The sequence below is a fragment of the Somniosus microcephalus genome, chromosome 6 (genome assembly GCF_052327205.1).
Source record: "Somniosus microcephalus isolate GS21.2 chromosome 6, FLI_Smic_1.0, whole genome shotgun sequence".
NCBI classification, from domain to species: domain Eukaryota; kingdom Metazoa; phylum Chordata; class Chondrichthyes; order Squaliformes; family Somniosidae; genus Somniosus; species Somniosus microcephalus.
In genome coordinates, this window is record NC_140992.1 from 29,373,040 (window position 1) to 29,388,725 (window position 15,686).

A 15,686-nucleotide genomic window follows, 5' to 3' on the forward strand; every position below is an offset into this window, starting at 1 on the left:
TCTGACTCACCTAGCTACAGGAAATGGACATGTGCCCCATTTCTAGTTTTAATTGTATTTCAGAGTATCTAGCACAGTACTGATTTATGTATTTCAAGCTCCTTACCTGCAGCCCAAACGTTCTTCTGAGTTCTTTGCCAAAAACAGTCCGCAAATGTCTTTTGACTCTTCTGTGAAGTTGGGGTGCCCATATTTCACTTCATCTTCCAGTGTTCTCCTTTTTACTTCATCTTTACTGACCTTTTCTTTATAATCCTTGAAAGGTGTTCGGCCTGCAATCATTTGGTAAATGCTGCATCCCAGAGCAAACCAATCCACAGAGTATTTGTACTTTTCCTCTTTTAAGATCTCTGGAGCCATATAACCATTAGTTCCAGCCTGCAGTAAAAAAAAACATTTATAAGTACATAAGTAAATGTAAAAGCATGTCTAAACATTTTTAAAACAAAACAAATCTAAAGGCACTGTATCTGAATGCTAGAAGCATTCGTAATAAGGTAGACGAATTAACAGCGCAAATAGATGTAAACGGATACGATATAATTGCAGTTACGGAGACATGGCTGCAGGGTGACCAAGGCTTGGGAGCTGATTATCCAAGGATATTCAATATTTAGGAAGGACAGGCAAAAAGGAAAATGAGGTGGGGTGGCGTTGTTAGTAAAGGACGAAATCAGAGCAATAGTGAGAAAGAATGTAAGCTCAGAAAATCAAGATGTAGAATCAGTCTGGGTGGAGCTAAGAAGCACCAAGGGACAGAAAACATGGGTGGGAGTTGTCTATAGGCCTCCAAACAGTAGTGGTAATGTAGGGGACGGCATCAAACAGGAAATTAGAGATGCATGTAATGAGGGTATTACAGTAATCATGAGTGACTTTAATCTACATATAGACTGGCCAAACCAAATTAGCAATAATACTGTGGAGGATGAATTCCTGGAGTGTGTACGAGATGGTTTTTTAGACCAGTATGTTGAGGAGCCAACTAGGGAACAGGCTATCCTAGATTGGGTATAGTGCAATGAGAAGGGGTTAATTAATAATCTTGTGCGGGGTCCTTTAGGGAAGAGTGACCATAACATGTAGAATTCTTCATTAAGGTGGAAAGTGAAGTAGTCCAATGTAGGGGGTTTTGTTCCAGGGGCTTATTGTAGGTCAGCCAGTTATGTTTTCCTGAGCTGCCCTGCCCGCTGTGCGGTTGCGAATCGCTTTCCCCTTCCTGATTCTGAGCTCAGGACTTATCGAGTGGTAACAAGGACAAACGAACAGACCAGTGGATTGGTGCAAGGAAAACCAATGTTTATTAATTAGAAAAGCTAACACTACAAGAAAAACAGTATTATACAGAAGATAAAAGAAATCGCTATGGATGCAATACAGTTTTACACTTAACGGGAGAAGAAACAGACACAACGAGGGAAAAATTCTAAAATCACAATTTTGTAATACCCCTTTAACTCCCACCCTTACACCTAGCTAGGTTGTCTCGTGACGGCCAGAAAGATAATGCTCACCGGTGAAACAGATGAAAAGGCCTGGCCCTTGTGCCCCGCTGCTGCCGTCGAAGTGTGCTTGCGATGCTTTCTAGATGGTTTTCCTTCTTGGTTGCTAGCAGACAAACAGGACACTGGGCCGAGGCGAAGAGAGAGAGAGAGAGAGAGAGGTGCTGGGCCGCCCCAGTTATATCCTCTCGGCAATGGGTCATTATCGCGCCTCATCAGTCCGTTCCATTGTCCGATTTGGGCTCGAAAATGTAAGACAAGAGGACCTTGATTTTGGCCCATTTACGTTGATGGCACCGATCAGTACCACAACTGCCTTTCCATTGTTTTCTGAATGTTCCTCAATTGTTCTGAATGTTCCTCAAGCAACTGGGACTATCTCCGCCCGAACTTAGATTGTGTAGGCAAACAATTGATAACCTGCCTCAGGGCGTGAATACAACTGAGCTTGCCTCACTGCATTGTTCAAATTAAACATGCAGTCTGTGAAGCTATCAGAAAATCCATATGGATGCCACAGGCCCTTTGGCCATGTCTGACCGCAGCCATTTTGAGAGGCCCTGGATTTTTAAAACACAGTCACTCCAAGGTTTCTTTAATAACTCCAATTAATCTTCGGGGGGGGAACATATGAAATTTTGCGAATCCCTTCAGTCCCCCCTGTGGATACTTAAACTTGCTTGAAGTGTCCATTCAAGGTGAGCAAAATTTCTGACCGCCGCAAACAACCCTCCCCTTTATTACCTATCCCCAATCCCTCGACACATACATTCCCTTACTTGGAGAGAGCCCCGGTGTACGGCAGGCATTCGGATAGAAAACAAGGTTGAATTACAACAATCCCAGCATGGAGGGGTCCAAATACGCCTGCACCACTTGGGATGAAACAGTGTTTCACATACTATGCATTCTTTATTAAAATAATGAAACAGGCTGCCATCACTCGCAAGTGATGCATCACAGAACTCACACAGGTGTTCCGTCTACCCGAGCATACTGGTCCTTCCATACCCTTTGTGTTCTAATTACCACCTCGGGACTCCTTTTCCTACACTGGACGCAAACCAGGTAGAGGATGATCCCGAGCTGACAGATTACTAGTATGTGCGATGCCAGACGAATCCAGGAGGGGACCTCTATATTCTCAAAGATGTCCCACCAGGGTGGGGTCGTAATACTGAGAATATCGGCCCCTATCTGGACAGTCTTCTGTTCCAGCGTGTAAAAGTGTTTTTGGGAAACCACTACTGCTTTTAATAGTTTAACGAGGTGTTCTGGGAGAGAGGGGATCTGGTAGCCGAAGTGGGCTACATACTTTTGGAGGTTGGTGAAATTTTCTTTCACAGTGAGGTGAACAGTGGATGGTTCAGGGATGGGGACAATTCGTGACTGTGCCACTTGAACTTCTGCCTCGGGTTTAAAGCAGAAACTGCTGTCACTCACCGCGCACCAGCTGTGCTGACCGTGCTGGTAGTGGGTCGCTGCTGTGGTGACGCAGTATGTCCCACCTATATACGCCACCTGTGGGGGGACATGGCCCTGTGCCATGGCTTCCATGGTGCAGTCTATAGGCTTTGCGTCAGCAGCTCTGAACCCGCACTGTGGATTTGAATAGGCGTTCAAGTGCTGGGGACACAGGATTATGTGTGATCCCCGGCTACGGCACCCCGAGAGGTCAGTACCCGTCACAGCATGCTCCCACTTTATGATGTAGGGCGGGACCGCTGTAAAACGAATGTGTGCACCCCCCTGAATGACTCCAATGTTCTCCACCCTGTATACCGGCGCAGGTCGGGCCGTCCCGCCCATGACTGGCATCCTTACAACTATCCCTATGATGGCGTGGTTGGAACGCCCACAGTCCACTGGGACTGGGTAGGCCTCAGCATGGCCTGGTCTTCGTGCAGTTCCGAACCCACCACCTTATTCTCATCAGTCAAAACCTTCTTTAACTGGGCCTTTAAATCGTTGATCTGCGACTGCAGCTCAATGTCATCTAAACTATTAATGACCGAAGACCCCGTATTAAAACCCGTTAACACATCGTTAACACTACCCCTCTTTTGTCTCCCCACCCAGTCCCCAACCTCGCGGCTATGCGTATATAATTTGGTCTTATCGACCTCCGAAAAATCGAATTCATGAAACCTTTGAAACGTTTCTTTTAACAGGGCTTGATATAGTTTGGCCGTCTCTGCAGGGCACCACGCGGGCAAGTGCACCTCTGTGAGATTTAAAATCACCGAGGCCACCGCGTAATGCACCCCTTGATACAGCACCTGGTCTGTGGGTATCAGCACCAGGCCGTTCCCTGGTCCCTTGGTGGTGGTGGGGCATCCCTCTGCTACAGTCTGTGACGTCGGGGACGGGCCACTAATTCAGTGGCATTAACCGAGATTGGGGAGTATGGGATCGTGCATGCGTCCAGGCGCGATTCCCAATCCATCCCCCTCCCGTTACCTTGCCACTGGCTGCGGAAAATGATGGAAATGCCTGTGGGGCAGACCTTCTCTGAACCCCACATACAGACATAGATCCCCTGATCTGGTTCCCACCATTTGTCCCAGCACACACTTAACCCTCCCTGGGTCCCTGTGATGGTCCTGTGGGTGTTATTCCCTAACCTCTCCCACTCTACCTTGGGGTTTCCCATATCCTTACTTAATTTTCTAAGCCACCACCACCTATCCAGGGGAACGTTGCCTTTACATGACAAACATATTCCTTTTCCCATGGTGACGCTAATCCTTGGGGTGACAATTCGTATCCTCGGGCACTGGAGGGAGGTCTCCCCATATGAAAAACCGGTCTGGCTCGAGTACTGGGTCGAATTTGACCCCAGCCATCCGGGCCAGCTCCCCTCGTGAGTGTACAAGGCGATTTCATCTGCCTCGCATAGGCCACTCCCATCGTGGGCTAGGGGCGCCGTTTTTCCGGAGCATCCAAAGATGTGGTGGTCCTTGGTGTCACCCCTTCTCGCGAGGCTCAGCCCAGACAGGGCGAGCAGGATCACGCCTCCGAACATTCCCTTTTAATTCCCTGTAAAAGATAAAGAACATCTAGCCGGGCTCCCTGTAGGCTTCCTGGCTCGGGTGAAGTGTGAGCGGGTCCCTCGACCTCGGCTCACGTAGACAACACTGGTACGGTTCCATCTTAAAATTACACTATGGTTCCACACCTTATAATTAACCTAAACATTCTAACTTAAAACTACAAACTTAACTGCTAAAGTTATATACATCCGCCGCCCGTCTCCGAGCGGCCAGCTCAAATTCTGTCAGGACTGCTGCAGGCTGCTCCCTGCGGCATGGCTGTACTGACCTTTACTTCCGGTCCCTCACAGCCCGCGACTGCTGGCTGAGGACCTTTGTCTTTCGACTTAACTTTAACACGGGAGGTAGCCCCTTTAAACTGGGGAGCCAGCGACCATGTCTTCCTAGGCTGGGGTGTCCGAGGGGACCTCCTAGGAAGTGCTATTGGTGGGGCTACCCTGGTGAGCGGACCCTTGCTGTGGGTCACAGTCCTCGCTGGCTGGGGGCTTTTCCCCTGTGGCTCCTCCCTTCCCAAGTCTGAGCTGGGGACAAGCAACCCCTCGCTGCCTGCTGCCGGTGGCTGGGAGTTTTCCTCTCCAGGTTCAAAACCTGGGTCGGGCTCCTCCTCCCTAGGCTCTGGGTCAGCGGCAGGCACCTCTCCGCTACCTGGGACTCCAGGTTGAGAGTCTCCGCCCCCAGACGCCACCTCTCTGATGCTGTACTCAGGGGCGAGACCTAAGACCTCCGGCTCCTCCCCTTCACCGCAGTTGGGGGCGGGACCTTCGTCCTCCGACTCGGCTTCCTTCCTAAAAACCGGGGCGGGACCTAACCTTGCTGGCTCCCACCCTCTCCTGTGACCAGGGACAGGACCTAGGACCTCCGGCTCCTCCCCTCTCCTGTGACCAGGGACAGGACCTAGGACCTCCGGTTCCTCCCCTTCTGGGTCCCAGAACAATGGGGGAGTCTCCCGTGTGGACGAGACAACTCCTCCCCTCACGCAGGCTGCTCGTCCTGCCTGTGTGACCTGTGGCTGCAGCCCCTCTGCAGTTTTTCTCTTCCATAGGTAGACGGGCTGCGCAGGCTCCAGTCATTGCGGGGCTTCGTCAGAGGGGGTTGAGGGAGCTACCACACCGGTAGTGGCTGCTATTTTTCCCTGGCTGGCCATAAAAGATCGCAGGGCCTCAAAAAAATGACTCCATGGCAGCGGGGGTAATTCCTGTCTCTGCCTCCCCCGTCGCTGCCTTTTGGGCTGGGGCGGGGGGATTCTTTCCCTTGGTGTCCTTCCAGGGGTTTTTACAATCTTTGCACCAGTGGCCGTCCTTCCCGCACCCATAGCAGTTTAACTTAGCCTGGGCGGGACGATTCCCTTCCTGGTGCCATTCCCTTTTATGCTGGGCCCCTGGTTTAACCTCGTGGACTTTCCCCTTGGGTTGGGGCGTCTCGATACCCCTGATATTTCTAAACGCTACTGTGAGCTGGCGGATCACCGTTTCTTCGGTGGTCTGGGGGCTTCGGGGGTAAAACCAGGCCGCAGCTTGAGTTCGAATTTGGGGCAGGCAGTTTGTCGTGAGACAGCGGAGCCAATGGGCCAATTGATCCCTGTTCAGGAATGCCCGCACTGGCATTCCCGGGCATGTGCTCCGGTAGACTGGCCACAGCCTGTCTGCAAACGCCTGTGGGGACTCCCCGGGGAGCTGTACCGTTTTTTCCACCCGGGTGAACGGACTCCCGTCATTTAGTCCCATGGCCTCCAATATCTCATCCCTTAACTCCTCGTAATCCTTCTGCCCCCTTTTGCACTCATCTGATAAGGTTTGGAGGAGGTCACTACCCAGAGAAAACAGCAGCATTTTTGTTTGTTCTGCTTCATCGCAGTCATTAACGCACGCTGCCTGCTCTATCTCACGGAAGTGTAGAGAGGGGTCTCCCTTCACTGTAAGCTTAGGGATATGGCTAACCATGGCCCGGAGCTGTTGGGTGCCATGCGGCACTACAAACTGGTTCTGCATGGCCCCTAGGTCCTCGCCATCGGCGGGTGGGCCATACCTTCGTTGTCGGAGGGGGTACACTGGTCCCGGTCTCTCTACCAGGGCTTGCTGGGTCTCCCCTAATGCTTCATCCTCCACCCCCCCCTTGCTGCCAGACCTCCTGAAAACTCGGGGCTATGGGTGGTGGCCGTGAAACCTCTGGTTCCCTAACCAGTGTCGTTCTGGGAGCTGCCTGTGGGACTTCCCTGTTTGGGTTGTCGGTAAAATCCGACTGGCCTGCCTTCGGGCTAATGAGGCATACCATGCCCTTCGCCCTCGCTAAAGCCATGCTCAAGCTTTCTATTTCTTGCCTGCAGGGGCCATGATCTGCGTCTTCAAACCCCTGGGCGCAGGCCAGCTTATATGCTGCCTTTACCTCGCCTACTTTTTCCTCCTGTGCCTTCAGTTCCCCCGTGAGGCGGATAATCTCCGTCTTTAATCTCCTCCCTTTCTCCCTGGATTCTCTTGCCTGATATTCTACGTGTTCTGCCCTGAACCTAGCGCTCCCCTCCAGCCCAGCTATCTTGCCCTCCAGCCTTTCTACCCTGGCCTGGTGCTCACGCTGCACTTCAGCGGCCTGGCTTTCCATGTGCTCTACCTTCCCCCGATGGTCCCGGACCATCGCTGCCCTCTCCTGGCTTACAGCCTCCAGGGCCACTAGCACCTTCCCTTCCGCTGCAACCTTTTCCTGCAGCTCCTGGGACAAATGCCTTATTTTAGTTTCCTTACTGGCCACTGCTTGGTCCAGTATCAGAACCTGCCTTTTATAACACATAAGCCATACCGTTTTTCAATGCCCTTGCGGCGCTCTTTACTAGCCGTCCACTGGGCGGCTGCCTCTAGGGGTCGCTCGGCTTTTAACATATCGCTCACCCACTTTTTCGCGATATTTACCTTGCCGCACACATAGGTAGACAACCTTTCCTCCATTGCGGATTCCTCCTCCGCACCACTGTCTGCCTTGTTACACACTTTCGCCTGACCTCCTGGCTGGCTCGCCATTTCTGTAGGGGGTTTTGTTCCAGGGGCTTATTGTAGGTCAGCCAGTTATGTTTTCCTGAGCTGCCCTGCCCACTGTGCGGTTGCGAATCGCTTTCCCCTTCCTGATTCTGAGCTCAGGACTTATCGAGTGGTAACAAGGACAAACGAACAGACCAGTGGATTGGTGCAAGGAAAACCAATGTTTATTAATTAGAAAAGCTAACACTACAAGAAAAACAGTATTATACAGAAGATAAAAGAAATCGCTATGGATGCAATACAGTTTTACACTTAACGGGAGAAGAAACGGACACAACGAGGGAAAAATTCTAAAATCACAATTTAGGTTGTCTCATGACAGCCAGAAAGATAATGCTCACCGGTGAAACAGATGAAAAGGCCTGGCCCTTGTGCCCCGCTGCTGCCGTCGAAGTGTGCTTGCGATGCTTTCTAGATGGTTTTCCTTCTTGGTTGCTAGCAGACAAACAGGACACTGGGCCGAGGCGAAGAGAGAGAGAGAGAGAGAGAGGTGCTGGGCCGCCCCAGTTATATCCTCTCGGCAATGGGTCATTATCGCACCTCATCAGTCCATTCCATTGTCCGATTTGGGCTCGAAAACGTAAGACAAGAGGACCTTGATTTTGGCCCATTTACGTTGATGGCACCGATCAGTACCACAACTGCCTTTCCATTGTTTTCTGAATGTCCTTAATTGTTCTGAATGTTCCTCAATTGTTCTGAATGTTCCTCAAGCAACTGGGACTATCTCCGCCCGAACTTAGATTGTGTAGGCAAACAATTGATAACCTGCCTCAGGGCGTGAATACAACTGAGCTTGCCTCACTGCATTGTTCAAATTAAACATGCAGTCTGTGAAGCTATCAGAAAATCCATATGGATGCCGCAGGCCCTTTGGTCATGTCTGACCGCAGCCATTTTGAGAGGCCCTGGATTTTTAAAACACAGTCACTCCAAGGTTTCTTTAATAACTCCAATTAATCTTCGGGGGGGGAACATATGAAATTTTGCGAATCCCTTCACCAATCCGAAACTAGGGACCTAAATCTAAACAAAGGAAACTACAAAAGTATGAGGAGTGAGTTGGCTATGATAGATTGGGGAGCTTCATTAAACGGCATGACGGTGGATAGGCAATGGCTAACATTTAAGGAATGAATGCATGAATTGCAATAGTTATATATTCCTTTCTGGCGCAAAAACACAAAAGGAAAAGTGGCCCAACCATGGCTAACAAAAGAAATGAATGATAGTATTAGATCCAAAGAGGAGTCATATAAAGTTGCCAGAAAAAGTAGCAAGCCTGAGGATTGTGAACAGTTTAGAATTCAGCACAAAAAGTACCAAGAGATTGATTAAGAGGGGAAAAATAGAGTAAACTTGCAAGGAACATAAAAGAGGACTGTAAAAACTTCTGCAAGTATGTAAAAAGCAAAAGATTAGTGAAGACAAATGTAGGTCCCTTACAGTCAGAAACGGGAGAATTTATAATGGCGAACAAGGAAATGGCAGAACAATTAAACAAAATACTTTGGTTCAGTCTTCACGGAAGAGGACACAAATAACTTCCCAGAAATGCTAGGGAACCAAGGGTCTAGTGAGAAGGAGGAATTAAAGGAAATTAGTATTAGCAGAAAAAATAGCGCTGGAGAAATTAATGGGACTGAAAGCTGATAAATCCCCAGGGCTTGATAATCTGCATCCCAGAGTACTAAAAGAGGTAGCCATGGAAATAGTGGATGCATTGGTTATCATCTTCCAAAATAGATTATGGAACAGTTCCTGCAGATTGGAGGGTGGCAAATGTAACCCCTCTATTTAAAAAAAGGAGGGAGAGAGAAAACAGGGAACTAACATCAGTAGTAGGGAAAATGCTAGAGTCTGTTATAAAGGATGTGATAACAGGACACTTAGAAAATATCAGTGGGATTAGAGAGAGTCAACATGGATTCATGAAAGGGAAATCGTGTTTGACAATGTAACTGGTAGAATAGAAAAGGGAGGATGTGAAGTATTTGGATTTTCAGAAGGCCTTTGATAATGTCCCACATAAGAGGTTAGTGTGCAAAAGTAAAGCATATGGGATTGGGAGTAATATACTGGCATGGATTGAAAATTGGTTAACAGACAGGAAACAGAGAGTAGGAATAAATGGGTCTTTTTCGGGGTGGCAGGCGGTGACTAGTGGGGTACCGCAGGGATCAATGCTTGGGCCCCAGCTATTCACAATATATATCAATGATTTGGATGAGGGAACCAAATGCAATATTTCCAAGTTTGCTGATGACATGAAACTAGGTGTGATTGTGAGTTGTGAGGAGGATGCAAAGAGGCTTCAAGGCAATTTAGACACGTTGAGTGAGTGGGCAACTACACAAATACATGGCAGATGCAGTATAACGTGGATAAATGTGAAGTTATCCACTTCAGTAGAAAAAACAGAAAAGCAGTGTATTATTTAAATAGTGATAGATTAGGAAATGTTGATGTACAAAGGGACCTGGGTGTCCTTGTACACCAGTCACTGAAAGCAAACATGCAGGTGCAGCGAGCAGTTAGGAAGGCAAATGGTATGTTGGCCTTCATTGCAAGGGGATTTGAGTACAGGAGCAAGGATGTCTTACTACAGTTATACAGGGCCTTGGTGAGACCACACCTGGTGTATTGTGTGCAGTTTTGGTCTCCTTACTTAAGAAAGGAAGGATATACTTGCCATAGAGGGAGTGCAGTGAAGGTTCACCAGACTGATTCCTGGGATGGTAGGACTGTCGTATGAGGAGAAATTGGGTCAACTAGGCCTGTATTCACTAAAGTTTAGAAGAATGAGAGGGGATCTCATTGAAACGTATAAAATTCTGACTGGGCTAGACAGAGTGGATACAGGGAGGATGTTTCCTCTGGCTGGGGGGTCGAGAACGAGGGGTCTCAGGATACGGGGTAGGACATTTAGGACTGAGATGAGGAGAAATTTCTTCACCCAGAGGGTGGTGAACCTGTAGAATTCTCTACCACAGAAGACTGTGGAGGCCAAGTCATTGAATATATTTAAGCAGGAGATAGAAAGATTTCTAGACACAAAAGGCATCAAGTGGTATGGGGAGAGAGGGGGAATATGGTATTGAGATAGAGGATCAACCATGATCATATTGAATGGCGGAGCAGGCTCGAAGGGCCGAATGGCCTACTCCTGCTCCTATTTTTCTATGGTTCTATGTTTACACTATTAAACTAATTAAAATTTATTTGCCATATATTCCCAACAAAATTGTTTATCTACCAATAACTGGGTACCATAGGTCTTTGCGTAATGTGAGATGCAATCTTTGTGTAATCCAGGTGTAATGGAAGTGCATCAATGTTGTGCATGGAAATGTCTGAATTAATGTACAATTATTGTTAGACAGTGATCACAATACTGTAATGTAATAAGGTTCAGATGGCATTATGATGTGAAAGATTGAAGCTGAAGCAGTTTATAAACCATATTTAGACTTTGAGAGTAAATTTAGTAATCAGAGTGCAATTTAGGACTGGAACAGTAAACATGAGTCATGGATGCAACTAGATGGAGCAGAAATCAGCCTATTTTTAAAAATTCCAAAATATTGCTGTTATTATCTGCTAAAATAAAATGGACTAGCATTCATCTGCATTGGCGCTTATTTTGCAAAGCTCATTAATTACTGCAAGTTTCACTTTCTAATAAATGTTTATATTCTCTCTCTTTACTTAATTTTTAACTTTATATCATTCTTTTTATTTGTTTTGCTATCTTTTCTTTCCCATTTTATTTGATCTTTTTCATTTTTATTTATTTTTTCCCTTCTCTAACTTTACTGTCAATTTCCTCTTATCCTTTCTCTCTGTTGACTTATGCTGGAAACCATGCCGGGGCACTGGTTACCCCCCTCCCCCCAAATGGCCGTTCTTCTATTAACTCAGATTCAGTGACAATGAGTTATTCAACCATGTGGCCCCTCCTAACTGAGCCCCGTCCTCATCTAACATGCACACAACTGCACTGCCAATATGGATTGCTAGAAAACAGTCAGCATGAGGAACCCTGGCTGATTTTTTTTTCTCCTTTACTAGGCTAGGGTCACAGATTACTCAGTGCTGCCCTGGCTGAGATAAGTCAGCAAAGACTAGAGATCAAAAGTAACAGAACATAATGCCACTGAGCCACTGGGGGAGATTAACATTTATTTCTGTGTTTTCCCATTTCTCATTATTCTTTTGTTTCTTTTACTGCGTACCCGGCTTCCTGATTCTCTTTTATTTTATTTTCGTGTCTCCGTGTACTCCTGGTTTTAGTGTCATTACAGTGGTTTTGCCATTCTTCATCGTCTTGCCCTGCCAGCTCAATAGCACGGACAGGTTGCAATTGCAGATCTAATATCACAGCATCTTTATTTCTCTCTCCCACTTTTCTAAAAAGTCTTTAGCTTTTCATGAGCCATGCATTTGTCAGTCCCAACTGAGGAGATGAGCAGATGACAGTGTTTCTGAGCTCTTCCAATATTGCTATTTACTAAAAACCAGACGAGGATGGGTATAGGCAGTTTCCTGGAATGTAATCTTAGGCTTCGTTAATCACAGCTACTGCCTGATGTGCAATCTCTGCGGTCTCATTAATGTATAAACCACTCAAACTTCACTTTTTGATTTATGACGCCATTACAATCTCCATTGTTGTAGCCTTGTTACACACTTCCACCTAACTATTATAATTCCCATGTTTTAAATTAAGTGACCAATTTAATAATATTTTAGATCTTACCCAATGAGTTACAAATTAATGTTGCACATTATTAATGTTACACAGTTATTAATAGGGAAGTTTATTTTTCATTTTTTTTGTCTGCTGTTTTGCATATGCCATTTGAAACCAAGGATACTTGTGTTTACACAAGTATAGAGGCTTAAATGGGATTAAGAGGATTTTCTGAGATGAAGACAATGATGTATTCTAAAAATAATTAAGCTAATTGCAGTAATTTTCCATATTGAAATTAAACTACGACTTGAGTTCCCAATATCAGTGGCGGTGAATCAAGCAAGAACATTCTGTAACTTTATATCTTTAAATATATTTATTGAAAAGCTCAATCAAGGTATGCATTTGATTACAGTATTTATAAAATTCTTGACTAGTTATTCTTAAAATTAGATTCAACACAATTGTGATTTGTTAGTAATTTACAAAGTGTTAAAGCCGTGAAATTGGTCGATAATTTGTAAGACAAATGTTAATAATTAATTCAGTATTATTACAGTATTGATAGGGAGGGCAGAGGACATGAACTGACATTGCGGTCACTCAAAAATGAGTAAATGTTGCATTTGTAGCATTAATGATCCAGATTTTGCAGTCGGCGGTGAACAAACGCTGCTTGCCATTCATTACGCTTACAGCTACCCACAGACTTTTAGTGGACTTTTTGCACAGCAACTTACGGTAATTAGAAAGCCTTTTCAGTGTGGCATCTTCTACAGAGGACCTGGGACCTGTGTGAACAGGACAAGCAACAGCGTGTCTCTTCAACCAATCAGGTTGAAGAATCCTCACTGAGACTCAATGTAAAATCATGTACAGAAAGCAAAATAAAGAGAAGGAAAGAAAGGTGGGATTAAGAGACAGAAAGAAAAAGTAAAAACGAATGTTAATGTTCAGTGCCATAGTGGTTGTTTGGTAATAATTAAGTCTTATCACGCTGTTAAAAATTCACTTACACGTGAATGAACAAGCCCATACTTTTTCTGGTGTGTTTAGTGGGTAAGTACCACAACTTTACGTGTTTTAATGCCAAATCTATCGGCGAGGTACTGGTATAGCGCAATTTGCGGAGGAGCAGGGCAAATGTGACAGCAACTTCCTGATTTCCGTATTTTACTGCGCATGTGTGGATGCCGGAAGTATCTGTCCGATTTACTCCTATTCCTAGCGCAAAATCCGGGCCGATGTGATTTTTACAGCAGAATTACACCTGAAGAAGTCAAGATTAAATCCAGCAATATAATTAGGGAATTCCTCTTATCTGCTGACATAACAAATAAATAAGGGCTTTATTGGCATATTTGTGATTGGATTTTACTTGATACCATTACGAGATTTATGCATTTCTAAACCACAATCATTTTGTAGGGGCCTGTGTGTCTACAGTGCGTGTTCGTACTTACTATCTGGTTAATGGCTTTGCCCTCTTTAATTCTGACTGCAAGCCCCAAATCCGAGAGCCTGCAGTTGCCACTGCCATCCAGTAAGACGTTCTCAGGTTTCATGTCACGGTACACAATATTCAGAGAGTGAAGGTGCAAGATTCCACAGGTAATCTGGGCTGTGTAATATATTGTACGGTTCATTTCGATTCCTTTTTCTCCAATGTAAATATGAAATTTCAGATCTCCTCCATTCATCAAAGTCATGACCAAGCAGAGGTGGTTCTTGGTTTGATAAGCGTAGACTAGATGGACAATAAATGGGCTGTTCACCTTTTCCAAGATCTCCTTCTCAAGGAAGGCCATTTCCTCCCCACGTTTCTTTTTCAGCCGCTTCTTGTCTAACTGTTTACAGGCATACATTTTGCCACTTATTTTCACTTGTATAGCACATACCTAAACAAGGCAAAGTTTGACACTCTTAATTAAAATAATAATACATCTTAATCCATTTATTTTAAACTTTAGACAATACTTGTGCAAATCCAAAAGGTTGAACAATAGTTCTGCCAACAAATAAAAATAATGCTTGCTGTACGTTTTTTCATCTGATTGAATATATCTAAATGCTAAGATGCTTTGTTAAATTACTAGGAAGATAATTATTTTGAAACAAATTACTCTATAAATGTTTTTTTCAAGATTTTAAGTTTTACAAAATAGGGATATTACCTCTCCAAATCCCCCTCTGCCTAAAACCCTGAATTGATAAAAGTACTTTTCAGTTATAGGCTGCCGTTCAAAGGTTTTCCACTGCAAGAACTTGTCAAAAAATGGACTGTTTTGAAAGTCTTGGAAAGGTTGTCCCATGAGGAACTTTTTCGTTTCTGATTCAACCATAGCCAGGAGTTCCTCAAAGTCCTTTTCTGCTGCATTTGTACATTTATCTGCCAGTTCTTGGCTGAAGAAGGAGAGATAATTTTTGGAATCGGGTTTCAGAAAGTTAGTTGCAATGTTCTGTCGCAGGTTGTCCTTTACCCCATTTTCAGCTAGATAAAAGTTGGTAACTTCATTTACAAAATCAACAGCAATTTGATATTCTTGGACTGTTGCTGTAAACAGATGAAACAACTTCTTGCCAATTGGTTGCTGTTCACACACACTCTCGTATTCAATATCGATATTTTGCGTCACTGAGACACAATGCTCACGACTTGGTAGAGCCAAACTTTTTCGTCTCTTTCGCATTTCCTTGATATCTCCATCCACACTTTTCCTGGCTTGCAGGTAAACCGTGTTGGCAATTAGGTTATCGAGTCCTCCCATATCACACATGTTGTTTTGTTTTGTAGATCCTCACTAGGTGTGAAAACGTCTGATAGTTTGCCTGCACCTTGTGTAGCTATGAACAAACTGAGTTTTTATACCATTAAATACCTCACGGATTTCCCTAAGTACCTTTAGGTGTTCTATTCAGGGATTATGATGCATAAGAGGCTTCTATCTTAAGTAGATTTCAACTTTCTATGTTTAGTTGTCAGTGACATTTATGAAATGCAGTTGATAACATATTTAAATAGGTGGTCAGCTACAATTGACTTCAGTCGCTTTCATAACTTGCCCTTTCACCTTACAAAATATTTTACTGATAAATATTTGCACTGTAGCATGAATTTTTGAAAACTGATCCTGTTCACAACAAATTAATTTTCCGTTATGTTATCAACTGCATTCCGTAAATGTCACTGACAACTAAACATAGAAAGTTGAAATCTGCTTAAGATAGAAACCTCTTATGCATCATAATCCCTGAATAGAACACCTAAAGGTACTTAGGGAAATCCGTGAGGTATTAATGAAACTTAAATTTTAAGTAGCCAATGTATAAATTTTGGAAACTTACAAACGGAAGTATAGGTGTGTGTGTCATGTAGCTTCTTCACATGTTACAAGGATGTGGCTTAGAA

The 15,686-nt window shown here is 45.0% G+C and overlaps 1 protein-coding gene across 1 annotated transcript in view; it reads right to left on the bottom strand.

Moving 5' to 3' along the window:
- grk7a (G protein-coupled receptor kinase 7a) overlaps window positions 1-15,163 on the bottom strand; it is a 35,875-nt gene extending 20,712 nt beyond the window's left edge. The window contains exons 1-3 of the mRNA XM_085989903.1: window positions 14,452-15,163; window positions 13,741-14,175; window positions 107-378 (exon numbers count right to left, since the gene is read on the bottom strand). Coding sequence (XP_085846029.1) covers window positions 107-378; window positions 13,741-14,175; window positions 14,452-15,054 — 1,310 coding nt within the window. The 5' untranslated portion in view covers window positions 15,055-15,163. The remainder of the gene's footprint in view (window positions 1-106; window positions 379-13,740; window positions 14,176-14,451) is intronic.
- Window positions 15,164-15,686: the final 523 nt, after the last annotated feature.